The sequence below is a fragment of the Paramormyrops kingsleyae genome, chromosome 6 (genome assembly GCF_048594095.1).
Source record: "Paramormyrops kingsleyae isolate MSU_618 chromosome 6, PKINGS_0.4, whole genome shotgun sequence".
Taxonomy (NCBI): Eukaryota; Metazoa; Chordata; class Actinopteri; order Osteoglossiformes; family Mormyridae; genus Paramormyrops; species Paramormyrops kingsleyae.
The window spans coordinates 2,329,869-2,346,759 of record NC_132802.1 but is presented as its reverse complement, the minus strand read 5'-3'; the positions used below and the strand labels follow the sequence as shown (position 1 = coordinate 2,346,759).

At 48.0% G+C, this 16,891-nt stretch overlaps 2 protein-coding genes across 2 annotated transcripts in view; both read left to right on the top strand.

Moving 5' to 3' along the window:
* Positions 1-2,274: 2,274 nt before the first annotated feature.
* Positions 2,275-6,217, top strand: ubiad1 (UbiA prenyltransferase domain containing 1). The gene is made up of 3 exons (XM_023793566.2): positions 2,275-2,458; positions 3,194-3,816; positions 4,252-6,217. Exons 2-3 carry the CDS (start codon positions 3,261-3,263, stop codon positions 4,737-4,739), a joined length of 1,044 nt encoding a protein of 347 aa, XP_023649334.1. The 5' UTR covers positions 2,275-2,458; positions 3,194-3,260; the 3' UTR covers positions 4,740-6,217.
* A 1,381-nt stretch (positions 6,218-7,598) lies between these two features.
* Positions 7,599-16,891, top strand: part of mib2 (MIB E3 ubiquitin protein ligase 2) — a 58,968-nt gene continuing 49,675 nt past the window's right edge. The window contains exon 1 of the mRNA XM_072713370.1: positions 7,599-7,798. The gene's annotated coding sequence lies outside the window, so the exon portion shown is untranslated. The remainder of the gene's footprint in view (positions 7,799-16,891) is intronic.

Below are 16,891 nucleotides of genomic sequence, written 5' to 3'. Positions count from 1 at the left end.
CCCTCACCGTGATGTCATACCCTATGGCTCCCCTCACCGTGATGTCATACCCCTATGGCTCCCCACACCATGATGTCATACCCTATGGCTCCCCACACCATGATGTCATACCCTATGGCTCCCCTCACCATGATGCCAGGAGTAACGCTGAGTTTCTCTCCACAACTTTGACAGGATTGGTCCTCTCCCTTCAGCACCGCCATACGCGCACACGACGTTCATCTGTGGCAATGCTGAACCGAGATTCATCACTGAACATGGAATGATGCCTTTCATCACCAGTCCATGCTTCCCAGTTACCACTCCAAACACAGCCGTCTCTGCACTGGTGTTAACGGCAGCCTTCACATGGGACAATGAACCTGTAGTCCAGCTGATGCCAGTCGTCAAGACACGGTGCAGGATGACATGGGGTGTTGTAGAGAGTCTAATACCTGTGTCCGGATGGCAGGTGCAGATGTCATGGGGTTTTATAAAGCTTGGCGCACAATACAACAATCCTCCCTTGGTGTGGTCTGTCTTGGGTGACCGGAACCTTCATGACATGTCTAGGTACCTTGACAGGCCCATTGGTTCCAACTTTGGGTGACTGTGATTTCTGGATGCCCCACATGTTGGGCAATTGCACAATACGACCAGCCGGCCTCATGCAAAACCACAATGTGACGCCTATCAAACTCCGTCAAGTGCTGGTAATGCTGTCTGTTCCATCTGTGAGGCATCCTCTGTGTCAGGTGACTAGACATGCCAGCTCCTTGGAATTCGAATAATATACATACCCATCACTGGTCTGCATGTGTTCCAAATTGCGTCCATATCAGATCATTACTTCTGGGTGCTTAACTTTTTTGTCACTGACCATGAAATATATACACACACTCAGTGTGTGTGTATATATTTATATATATAAATTACCATTAACCCATTTTCTGTAACCAGGTGTCCTGTTCAGGGTCATGGGTGACTGGAGCCTATGGGCACAAGGCAGGGAACCCAGGGTGGGAACCAGGGAACAGGCAAACTCCACGCATGTGGACTCGACGCATGGAGAACAGGCAAATTCCACGCATGTGGACTCGACGCATGGAGAACAGGCAAACTCCACGCATGTGGACTCGACGCATGGAGAACAGGCAAACTCCACGCATGTGGACTCGACGCATGGAGAACAGGCAAAGTCCACGCATGTGGACTCGACGCATGGAGAACAGGCAAACTCCACAAACACGGACTTGACGTGGGAAGAACACGCAAAGTCCACACGTGGACTCGACGCATGGAGAACATGCAAACTGCTTGTCAAAGCCCCCTCCTTTTAAAGTCGGTTTTCTTTATTGTGAATGCTCTGATCTTGTACACCATGGATGAAATGATCTCTATCTGCCATTTCCACCAGTACATCAGAATGCCTTGCTTTACATATCCCATCACGCTCTCTTTTCAGACATCTACACATACAAACAACTGAGAGCAAAGCTGGGGTCTGACCTCAGGGCCAGAACATTTATCTGATGCCCCTGGAGCACTTTGGGGGGAAGGGGGGGGTATGTTGGGGGTCTTTCAAGGGCCCAGTGGAAATGTAAAATGTTTTGCCCCGAGTTCCTGAAAGATTTAGATGTTGTGGGGCTGGAGAGATTGTCTTCTGGCTGCCCTGGAAATGCCTTGGTATCCCTCTAGAGGACTTGGAAGAGGTGGCTGAGGAGAAGGAGGTCTAGGCATCTCTACTCAACTGCTGTCCTCGCAACCAGGACCCGAATGAGCAGAGGAGGTTGGATGGATATTTAAAGACACTTTGCCTCAATTACTAATTTCCAGAAGATCAACATCTTCAAAAAATATCTGAGCACAAGAACAGGATGGACTGTTGGACTTTATTTGTGACAAAAAGGACATATTTAATTACGCTCATATGTTGTTAGATGTTATAGATTGTATTATCTGTAAGCATATGCTAAACATAAAAAGTAAATAAGTAAAATGCATAGGATTCTGAACCAAGCCAACAGTAGCACTCCATGCTTGTAATAAAATCTTTTCCACGATGGAATTTCGATTTTATGAATTTATGCATGTACATATAATTGTTTCAAATTAAGATGTTCATGTGTTCATCCAAATCCGTTCCTCCTAGCTTGCTATTGAATGTCATTTTTTAAAATAGCGTGGCATACATATCTTTTGTGAAACTTTAGGTTATATATACGCACTGGTGGCATTTGAACATGGTTACCTTAAATAAGAGTATGCGGAACTAAATGAAAGAGCGACATTTGTCCTTCGGACTCAGGGACTGTTACACCGAGAGGCCGGAAGAAGCGGCGTGGCCACTCGGGATCGATGCGTGATGAGTCTGCTGGTGAACTTCAAGCGGGTCCAGTGCCTTAATAACGGCCATGTTAAAACACGGATGTTTTGCCACGTTGTATAAAACACACCATTTACGGTGACGGTAAAATAGGTAAGTCTCTAAATTTTGTATTCGGTTCCGTCTCTGAAAAGAGATTAGCAAGGTAGCAGTAGCACAGTTTGTTACTCTAGATAATCTTCCATAATCACTACATAATCTGTGTAGTGGAGGACTGAAGAAGACCCGGTTAGTCCTGCTGTCATGCAAGTCTATCGGTGCGTCTTAAATATTTTTGATTAGGATTCGCTTCCCATCCGACATTCCCATTTCTCCTTCCGTATCAAACAGCATGTCTTCCAAATGATACGGCTGTATTTAAATCATGATTACACTCTGTGCAGTGTGACTTAATTATTATATGATGAGCTGTAAATTGCTCTGCCTATTTACAGAGAGGGATTTCTCATCCGAGCAATTTTCTGCACTTTTTATTCTTCGTCAGTTGTGGGTTTCGCACTTACTTAAAGCAGGGACCCACCAAATGGACACGGCCCCGAATCAGGGACCCTCCTGTCATTAATTCTCAATTCCATAAGGTGTGATCTAGAATCAAGGGGGTAGATAAGAGTATGGGGTGGTGCTGGTTCGGGGCTGATTTCTTTTCTACCAATGAAACCAAACCCACACCTTTGTGTTAAATGTTTTTCTCGTTGCGTAAGTAGCTTTTGCGATAGGTTGAAAACCCCTGCCACATATGAATTCCATGAGTAAATTCAGCGATTGACTTGTTTCATTTCAACAGGATAAAAATCAACTAAAGTTGCCGTTCTGTGTTTTCTGTTTCAGCCACATTCTCCTTCATTCTCCAGTACCTTTGCAGAGACTCGTAGACCTTTGGTCTCCTGGCAGAGGCATGGCTGAGGGGCCCAAAGCGGGCTTTGCAGAGACGTTTGTGTTGGCAGGCTCAAACGGACATGGTGTGGCAGTGGAGGATTTGGGTACAGGCGGGTTATCCCGCGATCTGGTGGAGCCGAGCTCTGGAGTCGGCCGGATGGCAATGGGTGTGAAGTCCAAGTGTGCCGCCTACGTTCTGGCTCTGCGACCCTGGAGCTTCAGCGCCTCGCTGACACCCGTAGCGCTGGGCAGCGCGTTGGCTTACAAATCCGAGGGCACCGTGGACCTCTTGGTGTTCATGGTGTGTGCCGTGGCCGTGCTGGTGGTGCACGGGGCGGGCAACCTAGTAAACACTTACTACGACTTCTCCAAGGGCATCGACCACAAGAAGAGTGACGACAGGACTCTGGTGGACCAGATTCTAGAGCCCCAGGACGTGGTGATGTTTGGAGCGGTGCTGTACTCCGTCGGGTGCCTGTGTGCCACCTTGCTCTACTTTCTCTCCACGTTGAAGCTGGAGCACCTCGCGCTCGTCTACTTCGGAGGGCTCTCTGGCTCCTTCCTTTACACTGGAGGTGCCCCTTCTGACTCTTCCAAATCCGTGTCCCCGCCCACATTGTATTTTGTGTAATTCTTCCACCTTCTGTGTAGCTTTCCGTTGTCCCATATTTCTGTGCTTGTTGTCCGTCGTACCAACTTATAAACGTTCGGCTGAGGAAGAATGACGTCATCATAGATAGGGCGGTGTGTGTATTAGGTGTGAGTTAGGACTGATGCCCGCGATCAGAAGGTCGCTGGTTCAGATCCTGTGGCTGGCAGAGAGATTCCCCCATTGGGCCCATTAGCTAAGACCATTATCCCTAGTTGCCTCAGTCTCTTGTGTGACTTTCTCAGTTGTCTGTCGCTTTGAATAAAAGCGACTGCTGAATAAGAAAATGACGTTTTTTAAAACTATTGCTCCGTGTTTATGTGCGTATGTGACGTCTCCCCCCCCCCATCTCCTCCTGCAGGCATCGGACTGAAATACGTGGCGCTGGGCGACGTGGTGATTCTGATCACCTTCGGCCCCCTGGCAGTCATGTTCGCACACGCGGTGCAGGTGGGCTACCTGTCAGCGCTGCCGCTGGTCTACGCCGTGCCGCTGGCGCTCAACACAGAGGCCATCCTGCATAGCAACAATACCAGGGACATGGAGTCGGACCGGCAGGCGGGCATCGTCACGCTGGCCATCCTCATCGGGCCTGCCCTCTCCTACGTGCTCTTCAACCTGCTGCTCTTCGTCCCCTACGTGCTCTTCTGCTTCCTGGCAACGAGGTACACCATCAGCATGGCGCTGCCACTGCTCACGCTGCCCATGGCCTTCCCGCTGGAGAAGCTGTTCCGTGGTCAGTGCTACTCAAAGATCCCCCAGAAGACCGCAAAACTGAACCTCTTAATGGGTCTCTTCTACGTGTTTGCGATCATACTGGCACCCCCTGGAAGTCTACCACAGCTGTGACTCACCTTGACTCTTTCTTACTGTGGCTCATGTTTGCCTGTGTATAATTTATCATTTTTGTTCCTCAGCTCTAATTTATTAAACGAAACACTGGTTCCGATGTGCTGCTTAGAGAAGTTCTGCAGTATTTACAACTTCTGTTGCTGGCAAGGTGGCCCTTACTTCCCCTAAATCTGTGTGCTACTCTACGCTTGCTGTGTGTGATGCAAATTCCAAGTTGCCTGTGCATGCATGCTGGACCTGGGAAAGAGGAAGGAGAACACTGTAAGGTCACTCGAGAGGCAGCAAGAGTCCTTTAAATAGCCCAAAGGCAATAGCTGGAAACTTTCTAATTTCCCCTCTTTTCAGGTTTGTTTTTAAGAATTCTTTTTTTTCTCAATAGTTGCTCATGCAAGTAATAATCGAAAGTATGAGTAACACAATTTATTTTTTGTCAGCAGTAAAATCACAAGGATTGCCAATTTTTTTTATGCTGCAGGCGTGGGGTTGAATCAGTAACACTGTTCCCTCACCTCTGGAGTTTCGGGGACGAATCTCGCCTGTGCTGTGTGTGTGTAGTTTGCATTTTCCGTCCATGTCATGTTGTTTGATTCTGGGTGTGCCAGTTTCCTTCCGCAGGTCAAAGATGTACAGTTAGGCTAAATGTTCTGTTGCCGTAGTGTGTATGATGGTGCGTGTAGGTGCCCTGCACTGGACTGGCATCCCATCCTGAATGTACCCCCCATTTTGCACCCTATGCCACCCCTGAGACCCTGCTCAGGATGAGCGGTTAGATGTGTAGTTAAAATAATTTTTAAATCCAGGCTGTAACAGGTGTGTTCCACGAAGTAGGATTTCCCAGATAGCTGGATAATTTAAGCCAAACATGAAAACTGTCCAATAGGAAGAGAGGAAAGTGACAAGTGTGCTGTTCATTCTTGCAATTTATTGCTTTACAGGAGTTCATAACAAATGTCAGATGTAATTAAGATCATTTTAATTTTTACAGTTGAAATGGAGCCTAAGGATTACTGTACGGTTGAGTTTGACTAGCCTTTACCAGTCAGAATGATTAGAGACACTATTTACAGTGAAATTCCAATCGTTTTTGGACTTAGACTGTCAGATGACACATATCGTCCAAGGAAGGAAGTACATTTTTTTCCTCCATAACTTCAGGTGCTGTCTTGTGCCTGTCCCGGTACCGTGTATACACTAGTGCGCTTCAAAATGTATCAGTAATAAAGGGCACGTTCATAAATACAATATATTTTAAATGTCCTCATAAATACCTGCCGATATTTATTTTATATATAGGACAGGGAAGCTTCTGAGGGGAAAATAAGGTATATGTTTTTATTTAATTTTTATGATTTTTTTTATTTTTTATTCCAGTATTCGGCTGGCGATTCTTTCGAATTTATTCGTATGCGATTTGTATTTAGTGGAGCAGCTAACAAAACTGTACGAAACTGATAAAATACAACGTGTAAAAAGCACGAACGTTGTCTATGTGTTTTTTCCCCCTTTAATCACTGTATTCTACCACATTTTACGTGGTGATTGTTAAGCACTATATTCCGTTGTCTGGTATGTCGCGAATCACAACAGGTGGCCGAAGTAGATTTTACAAACAATGTTAAAAACTGAACAGTCTTATGATAATTGCGAGAATTCGAAGCCTGTATGTTGCGCAATGAATTGGATGTGGTCCGTCCCGTATGCTGAATTACTTTTCCTCGTATAGAAAAATGATAAAGATTTGTACGAACTCGAAGGCAATTGCATCTATGGCGCGAAGAATGCGCGCGTAAAGCTGTATTTGTAAACGTCTGAGTATGTATTAGTCTTCGAATGATGCTTCTCTGACGGCCCACGTTAAGCTTCCAGTATGCAGTCAGCCGCCAGGGGGCGCTATTCCACAACAAAACGTGCTCGTGTGTTTTCTTCAACTGCTAAATTTTAGACGTGCAAAGAAGCGATCATTAAAGTAACCAGTGAAAAGTTCGAAATGCCAGTTCGGCCAAACGGCCGAATATGATCAAAGAAAGTTACTGAAGTTGCAAATCATTTTTAAAAAAGTTATCATAAGCAATTATGCCCATGACTAAATGTTATTAGGCACAGCTTATTCAACACAATACAACAATAGCATCGAAACTCAGGTTAAACCCAGTAACGGTAAAACATGAAGCTTATGTGGACTGATAAACTTGTCTCAGTAGATCTGTAACAGTAACGTTATCATTTAAAAAACCAACCAATTCAGCTTTTCGAAGGATCTATTTAAGCCGGGTGAATATATGCAAAAATTTTAAATTGAGTTTCCACATTTGCAATTCCTGTTTATGCCTACAGACGTAATCATTTTGTTCAATTAGCACGGACTGGTTGGACTGGAACTGCTACAACTTATGACCTAAACCAACAAGCCAGTTCTTGTGATACAGAAAAACAAACAATCACGTAATGCTTTTTCTACAGATATTTTATTGGCGAGTTTAGTAGCGAAGGGCCCAATTGAAACACCACTGTAGGTTACGCGGTTCTTTTTGGGAAATTCTATGAATTCCATTTTGTAAATACAGTATACCTTCACAAGAAACCGCAAATTTAGCCTAAATGGTTGGAATAATCTGAGAGATTTAGCCGCAATGCAATCCATTAAAACTAGTTTCACGCGTCAGTTACTAAATCTTCATATAGGAAAAAAAAATACTTCAGAAGAGTGTTGGGATTGCCCCATTTTGCGAAGTGTGCAATTAGGGAATTGCGCATGTTACCAGCGCAAAACCCCGTGACGTTATTACTGCAAACACAAATGATTACTTTTTTGCCTATGCATGTAAGAAGGGCACAGGCGAAGAGGGCAGGTCATGCAATGAAGCTGGCCGGCGAGCGGCGTCCGAGGGGAAGCGCACTGCACTGGGCAGTGACAGCTGCAGCAGCTGGCAGCGCGAGCTCTCTTATCTGTGCGCGCGGTTCAACTTCCGCCCGGAGAACCTCGGCGGAGACTGAGCGGCGGCGCCCACCAGTGTGAGGTTAAGCGAAAACGACTTTTAAAGGAGCTCCGCGACCGGGTAAGCGAAGTCCGTATGCGTTTGCCTTGCGCTGGAAAGGATAACGGTTACTATTAACAATAGCATGCAGTGATGTAAGCGGTGTTCGCGCGGTAGCATTGTGCTAGCTCGGTGTCTAGCCCCGCGAGCCCGCTGCGGCGGCACGCTCTAGTGTTTCGGTCTCGCGGTCCGCTAAGCCGTGGCGGACTGGCACGTTCTGGGAGTAAAAGTGCCCGTTAATGCAGCAGCACGTGGCTAAGGACACGTTAGCAGATGCAGCGGAATGCGGAGCCTGTCTGTCACTCCGGAATAGCAAACATTCCCGGTTTTAAATTGAATCTAAGTGAAACCTCCATTATTGGCCTGGGTGTAATATACTGGGAGTACTGTTTGGGGAAAATGCCTTGAAACCGTATTTGGTTAAGAGCCAGTTCCTCAAGATGACACTTTTAGAAACCTGGCATACAGTTTAGATGCCACGGAAATGCTTCTTTAGTGGAGAAAAAATGTTACAAAAGAAAAACAAATATGAAACAGAAACAGGTGCAGAAGGACATTCTAGTCACTAGTATGTACGTGTCAGTAGCAAAATCCATTAATCCATTCATTTATAAGCTTGTTAAACTGGTAAATAATCCACACAAAATTGGGGTAGCTAACAGCGACATGATACCGTAATTCGTGTAGACCAAATTTGTAAAAGTTTGAAATAAATTTAAATAACTCCATTAAAAACAGACGTGTCATAATGCACAGACGTTTCCGATGACATTGGGCCCTATTTGTAAATGCAGTCTCTCTTTTCATGTTAACAGCTAACTGTGCTATATATAGGACTAGCATTTGGAGTTTTTATGGTGATGGGTTTTCCAATTTAAATTAAAAGAAAAGGGAATATTGAATGTTTCATGTTGATGTGGGTCTGCCCCCCGCTCAGCCTGAATCTAATTGGGGTGAAAAGAATCATTTTCTCTTTCTGTTTTTGTTTTAAATTAAAGGTGTTTTGTTTTGGAGGTTTGTTTACCATCATAACATTATAAATTACCAGCTGTCAAAATCAAAGATATGTCCAAAGTAATGCAGGGTTCCGGGGGAGATTTGCCAACATGGATTAACTATACAGTATGTTCTTTTTTTGGAAGTTATGAGTCTGAAATTAAATCTCCTCAGAAACTGAGTGATTTGGCAGTATGATGGTGGAGAGTCCAGTCAGGCTCACAGGACAGACACAGTTAACTTTGATTCCTACTAAGGCAGCAGCATGTCTGTCCGCTGTCTTCGTTTTGTTGAATTTTGTGTAGTTTATGACTTGGTAGGTTTCTCTGTAGATGCAGGCCCTGCAGGCTGCTGGGAGATCGCTCTGCCCCTGTGAGGGTGTGTAAGACCTGAGCCATACACACAAACTCCTTTTCTGACCTGGACTTGTTGGCTGCATTTGTAAAACCCCCAAAAAGAAAAATCTATTGTTAGCAGTGGAATAGCGGATATACATGACCGAGCAGAAAGTAAATGAACTCGTATATCAGTGTGAAAAAAGGAACTGGATGATTTGATGGCGATTTACTCCTCAGCCAGCAGTTTTATGTGTGTGTGTGTGTGTGTGCGTGCGTGCGCAAGCGGGTTTACCTATCCTTATGGGGACACAATGTCCCCATAACGTGATAAATATGGATCCGTTTTTTTTCCCTTATGGGGACCGGTTTCCTGGTCCCCATAAGGGAAAACTCTATTTTATAAAATTCGGTGACTGCTATGAAAAAACTAAAAATACAAAAACTCTTGTATTCTGTTAGGCTTCTTATGGTTATGGTTAGGGCAGGGTAGGGGTTAAGGTTGTCATAGTTAGCGTTAGCATTTTTCCCATTGAAATGAATGAGCGGTCCCCATAAGGATAGGTTTACCTTACGTGTGCGTGTGCGTGTGCGTGTGTGTGTGTGTGTGTGTAACCATATATGCGTTGTATCCCATCCTGGTACTGCAGGATGCTGTTGCATGCCTACATGTACAGAGCCGTATGCAGATGGGGACACACATTACCTGTGCACGGAGGCTGCCATGTCATTGTATTATCATAACCTGTATGATTTGTTTGCCGTATTTCCTTATTTTGTCCTCCTCTCTCGGCTCGACACCTTTAGAGGTCCCTCCATATAAATCAGTGTCTCCATGTGGTTCCCCTGTGATATGAGTCCTCAGGAAGACTGGACCTATTCTTACCGTCTGCAAGCAAAAGCTCCTGTAGCAATGATGTAATCTCTGACGTATGGAGCACCCAAGAACTGACCTCAATCAGTACCGTCTAGGTTTTTCTTTTACCTGTAAATGAATTTTATGTTTAAGCTGGTACCTGATAAGTTGTGTTGAAAATGCTCCTCAATCCATAGCAGATGAAGTTAAGTTTTGACTTTGCCTTTGGTAGTAAGTACGGCTTATGAATTTCTCAGTGGTGGTGTGGTCACTGGAGACTTTGCACACTCCCAGCTAAGATGTGTTACGATGTAGCAGACTGTTGCATTTTTGTTATATTATGCTGTGTTTTATTGTTCTTTCTGGTCAGCTGGCTGTGTTGTAAGATAGTGGTGGTTACGGACCTGGATTCACAGAACCGCTGTGGGTGGCGGTTCCGGGAGTGGAGTTCTGGTGTGAAATGGCAGGCTGTGGGCCCCGGCAGCGGGGGCCCTTGGCCGAGCCGCTAAACACCCCGCAGGAAGCGGCTGCTCATTATCGTTCACGGCGGTGCGCGTGTTCCTGCCTTTCTGTGTCCTGTCTAGGAGCCCGGCCCGTCCCCCGGCTGCCCGAGTCGCTCTCGGAATGGTGGCGAGCCGTCAGACGCTTGGCTGGGCTCAGGTGTCCATGGAAAAAATAAGCTCGCTGTCAACTGGAAGTTTTTAATAACGAACTGGGGGGAGGAGATAGCTGAGCTTGACCTTGCTTCTTTTTTGAACTGTGAACTGTTCTTTTTTTGGAAGCTGTGTTTTGTCCGTGGGATAGAGCACAGAGTGTTTACAGTAGCCAGACAGGAAACTGGCGAAAGGGAGAAACATTTAGGTGAAATGTCACAGAGCTGCCTGTCTCATCTCGGCAGTAGCACTCGGATCCAGGTCATCGTTTCTGTGTATCAAGCCTCCTGTGATGAGTTTGTGTGATTGAGGAGGCCGTAGCACTGCATGGGGCCTGACATCGTCGCCATGATCGAGGAGGCTCTGTCCAGCAGACCGCACAGCAGTTCCTCTCTGCTGTCCCCTCAGCTGTTAAAGCCTTATCACTACCTTCACGGTTGTGTGTTTCCATGGTAACCACACAGCGTCTTTGCATCAAAGGTTTTGATTAAATTGCTGAAAAAATAAACCTCAGATCTCAGGTCTTTTTTTTTCTTGGCTTACTTAAGAATTTTGTGCCGTGGACGCTCCCCTACCTGTGGGGAGAATGTAGGGATCCACAAACCAGCCAATATCTGGAACACTGCTGACTGCTGGAGATTATTTTTGTTGTTCATTCGCTATTGTCTGGGCTCATGCTTTAAATGAAACCCCTAGTTTTGTATTGAAGCCCCTCAGATGTTTAGCTCAAGAGTTGTTTCCTTTTGGGGCTTGAACTGGAAATATTAAGGACAGAGAATTTCCTCTGAGCTTGAGTGTGGTCAAAACTTCCAGTGTGACACCAGCTTCTGTGGACTCTGACGCAGCCTGATGGTCCTCATTTTCGCTCCCTCCCAGCTCCCTGCCAGACAGTCCACGTTTTTGCTCCCTCCCAGCTCCCTGCCAGACAGTCCACGTTTTTGCTCCCTCCAAGCTCCCTGCCAGACAGTCCACGTTTTTGCTCCCTCCCAGCTCCCTGCCAGACAGTCCACGTTTTTGCTCCCTCCCAGCTCCCTGCCAGACAGTCCACGTTTTTGCTCCCTCCCAGCTCCCAGCCAGACAGTCCACGTTTTTGCTCCCTCCCAGCTCCCTGCCAGACAGTCCACGTTTTTGCTCCCTCCCAGCTCCCTGCCAGACAGTCCACGTTTTTGCTCCCTCCCAGCTCCCAGCCAGACAGTCCACGTTTTTGCTCCCTCCCAGCTCCCTGCCAGACAGTCCACGTTTTTGCTCCCTCCCAGCTCCCTGCCAGACAGTCCACGTTTTTGCTCCCTCCCAGCTCCCAGCCAGACAGTCCATGTTTTTGCTCCCTCCCAGCTCCCTGCCAGACAGTCCACGTTTTTGCTCCCTGCCAGACAGTCCACGTTTTTGCTCCCTGCCAGACAGTCCACGTTTTTGCGCCCTCCCGGCTCCTTCCAGCTTGCCCACATTTTTGGGGTCCCTGAGGATCGGTTTGAGAAACACCACTGTAGAGGGATTTAGGGCGTTCTGACCCTTGATGGAATATGATCTTACATTCTCTGAGCTCCCAAACTGCTAACAGGTTGACTTGACCCTGCAGGCTGTCTCTCTCCTGCAACATGCCGGTCTTTTGAGAAGTTTTCTCAGATCCTTTATAGGGTTTCTTTAAGGACATACATTATATAATTATCAGGTGTGCAGAGAGGCGTGGATGCATGGTGAGGGGATGCTGGTGTAATGTAATCACTCACATTTTAAATGGGTTGTTTCAGACAACAAGCCCACAATTTCTTTTCCTGAGAATTATTTTTGGGTAGCACATCTTGGAGCCTATGGCAAGGCAAGGGGCCTGTTGCTGCCCTGCGAATGACAGTTATTCCCCTTTGAACAGGTATTCCCCTTTGAACAGGTTTTCCCCTTTGAACAGGTATTCTCCTTTGAACAGGTATTCTCCTTAATCACTATGCCCCCTTGGGGCCTGAATCGGGTGATGTGCTCTGTTGCACTTTGTGCTGATTTTGGAAGTAGCTTCACTCCATTTGGCTTAAAGACAGACAAGCTCCATGATTGCCCTGCTGTGCAGTCCTTTAGGCTGGGGGGGCACAGGGGGAGGGGGGTATGGGGGTGGGGCCAGGGTCTGCAGCACAGCACGTGTCTTTGTGTGCACATGTCCGCATGTGACTATGTGTGACTGTGTGTGCGTGTGTGACTGTGTGTGTGCATGTGTGACTGTGTGTGACTGTGTGTGCGTGTGTGACTGTGTGTGTGCGTGCGTGTGTGACTGTGTGTGACTGTGTGTGACTGTGTGACTGTGTGTGACTGTGTGTGTGCGTGTGTGACTGTGTGTGTGCATGTGTGACTGTGTGTGACTGTGTGCGTGTGTGACTGTGTGTGCGTGTGTGACTGTGTGTGTGCGTGCGTGTGTGACTGTGTGTGACTGTGTGCGTGTGTGACTGTGTGTGACTGTGTGTGACTGTGTGTGACTGTGTGTGTGTGTGCGTGTGTGACTGTGTGTGTGTGTGCGTGTGTGACTGTGTGTGTGCGTGTGTGACTGTGTGTGTGCGTGCGTGTGTGACTGTGTGTGACTGTGTGTGCGTGTGTGACTGTGTGTGTGCGTGTGTGACTGTGTGTGCGTGTGCGTGTGTGACTGTGTGTGTGCGTGCGTGTGTGACTCTGTGTGCGTGTGTGCGTGTGTGACTGTGTGTGACTGTGTGTGCGTGTGTGACTGTGTGTGTGCCTGTGTGGGTGGTTTGAAGGATTGAGGGGCAGTCCTGGCAGGTGCTCATTCATTAAGGTTCCCCCCAGCCCCTCCTGCTCCCCCTCCCTCCCCAGCATGGCACCTGCTCTCTCAGCCCCCACCAGAGCCCACCCCCTCCACCGCTGATTTGCACAGCATAGATTTTTCGTTTCCCAAAGGCTGTCTGCTTGCGCCTGCTTCATGTCAGAGTCCCTGGGTAAGGACTGCCTTTGTGTGTGTGTGTGTGTGTGTGTGTGCGCGTGCGTGTGTGTGTGTGTGTGTGTGTGTGTGTGTGTGTGCGTGTGCGTGCGTGTGAGTGTACGCGAGCCTGCCTGCTTGCTTGTCACCGGGGTCTGCCAGGGAATGAAATAGCAGCTCAGGCAGAATCTGCGAGTGTGTGTGTGCTGTGTGCTCGTCGACCTGAATGCTCTGGCCCCGCCCCTTATGGCCCCGCCCCCTCTGGCCCCACCTCCTCTGTCTTCCTCAGATAATCCCTGCTCAAGAGGAGGAGGACGGTGGGATAAACGGGCTTCGCATACCAGCCATTTCCTGCTTTCTCTTCCTCCTTCCCTGTCAGTCGGATTCTGTGCTTTTATTCAGCTTTTATTCAGCAGTCGTTTCATAATTTACTCGAGTCTTTCTGGTGGTGTTTTTATTCCTTTTTTCTGGATTTTTCCGTTCTCTCTGCGAGGATGAGAGCCCGCAGTCAGGCTTACGTGACGCGGCTCTCTCTGCCCCCGCCACTCTGCTGCCGGTAGTAAATCTCGCCTTGGAATACGCCACCCCCCCCCTCGGCCTTGATACCAAGGAGGTGCCTTTCCTTGCTCCTGACTCCCCTCTCCCCCGGGACCTCCGGTGGTGCACACACAGGGAGGCGCTGCCGTCGTGCACAGACTGGCAGACGGGGGCTGCGACTGACAAGCCGCCTACCGTCCAGTGCGACTCCAACAGGTAAATCCACTACGTGACTGAGGCTCCATACTGGAGGGAGGCAGATTTTAGGCTGCATTGTGTGCATGTGTTTGGCGGGGGGGGGGGGGGGGGATTTGCATGGTGCGTCCAGCTTGGCGCACCTATTTTCTGCTGCCTTTGTAGCATGCATGGGTGTCGGGATGCGAAGGGGCTTTTATGCAGCCAGAGCTTATTGCGGCTGAACGGCGGTTGATTGTGTGGGCAGCAGATGGGGGGGTGGGGGACCTGAAAGTGCTTTCTGGTGGAGTGTGTTCCTTTGTTTTCCCTGGCACCGTGCAGAAAGGCCCGTACTCCCGTCGGAAGGCAGCCCTGCTCGTTTATTCCCTGTCACCGATGCGACGATGCATGTAACTGCAGCGCCAGGCTCCCATGTGTGTGTGTCTCAGGGATTTGCAGCAGATCTAAATCATGTTTGTGCGTGGTCTTGATTTAAATTTTTTTTCCCTTCCTCTTTCCCTGGAATACGGTGCTAGGACACGATTTGTATCCTTTACCGTTTGTGGAGGCCAGCATACGTGCACCGGGGGGAAAAAACCAGGAGACAGAAATAGCAGCTTTTCTTCCTGTTGTGGAAGAAATATCACTTCTGGCGAGGGCATGGTTGAATCAGGTATCCTTTATTCACAATATTCACAACCCTTTATAGCACGCCTGGGATTCCTCCCGGAATGGACTTAAGGGAGCCTACAGAGGACTTTAAATGCAACTCTGATCAAGGGTACAACAGGACCAAGACACGTGATGTGTGCCATTGCCCAGCTGCCTATTTACTCCACCCTGCCTAGGGGGGAGGAAGATTCCCACGATTTGCACCCCGAGGGGGCAGCGATTCGGAGGGTCACCTACATAACGAAGGAATGGAGCGTACAGGTCGTAGGTGACAGGAGATGCTCCTCAAAGTTGGAAGACCCTTAGAAACATGCATCCTATTCTGCTTCCATGCTGTAAACACAGGGAATGTGATTCTGAATTAAACCTGCTTGTCCGTGCCATCGTTACGCCTCTGATGCAGATGCCCAGTAGCATTCGCCAAAGTGGCCCTAAAAACGGCATGTGTTGGAGCGCCGGAGGAACGTGAATGCACATATGGAGACGCGGATCGGCTCTTGTCCTGTCGTTCGAGTGCTCTTCCCTCGTCTGACGCGGCAAACCGAGTGTAGCTGGCTGAAAAGCGCACCAAGCCAAAAGTGGGTGTGAGGGGGCGGGGGGGGGGGGGGGTCAGAGAGTGAGCTGGGATTTTTGTGCCAAAGGTTTCTCACAGTGGGCAGTGATTCAGGTCGGTCATGGAGAAGTGTAAACACGAACAACACGTTTACTCTTTTGGCTGGCTGCTCCTTGGTTTATTGAATATTAATATCTCAGGCTACTGTGGGAAGGCCAGTGGAATAGCAGCAAGATTCATCGTAGAAAGCCCACCTCGGTCACCACTCTTGTCCGTCCGTCATTCTTTTAACCCCTTACCTGTAATCGATTTTGGCAACAGGTGTTGGCTGTTTAATTTTAGGTGTTATTTTGAACTTGAACTTGAATGATACCAAGTCTGATTTTGTTTTGGAACTTGTTTACTGTCTTTTTTTAAGCTGTGTTGCACGTGGTAGGAACTGACGTTAATGCTCCTGAAAAATGTTACATTTCCATATTCTCAGGCTTGAGGTTTATCGAGTGAGCGGTGGGACTGTCCTGGGCTGAGGCTGGGGCTGGGGCTGGGGGCCGTGGCCCTGGGCCCTCCAGATCTCTCACAGCTGTCGTATTTGGTTGTTTGCTTACTTTCCCATATGGGCTCGGTTTGAACACATTTAGCTTGCTGTGAAAATAACCGGCTATTTTAAGATGCCCTTGCAGGTGACTGCGACTAGTTATCTGGACAGGCTGTCTATGACCCTGAAGTCTGTTATATTACACTGAAAACGGACATCAACGCTGCCGTCTGATTGGCTGTGCTTGGCCGTTACGTCTGACTGATTTCAGGATATGCACCTTCAGCCTTGCAGGAAGCCTTTCAACAAAGGAAACATGGACATTCAGCTTCTCGAAGCCGCGGTTTAGCTGTTGTACCCTTGTGCCGGCTACTTATCCGCAGTTAAAGAATTGGTTTAGTTTTTTTTTCCACAAAAGTGAATAGAAAAATGCGAATGAACGCTTATGTGAGCTGAGTAACACTGACTGTAACCCCCCCCCCCCCCCCTCGTTTCGGCATGGTGGTCTCAAATGGAGCTGAAGAAGTAAATGAAGTCGCTGTCACCACTTTTCCCACAAAGTCCAGAATTGTCCCCCAGCACGGCTTCTGCCAGGTCAGTTATAGAGTAACTAGGCCCACGTGAGTCTGAGGGGGGGTTTGCTGGCACCTCCTCGCTTGCACGGCCCTTGTGTCCCATCATCCTCGTGTTCTGGTCAGCTTCCTCTGTGACAGACGTGCAGCTGCAGTGAATCGGTGGCTGACTCACCGCCGGTGGCTTGGCACCCGCGCATGGCTCTCTGCCCCGTCCTAATACTCTGTGTTTTCCGGGGCCCTGATTGGATCGGCGGTTATTTAAAATGAGCTGCATGGAATGCAGGCCGTCCCCAGGTTACGAACGAGATCTTTTCCCT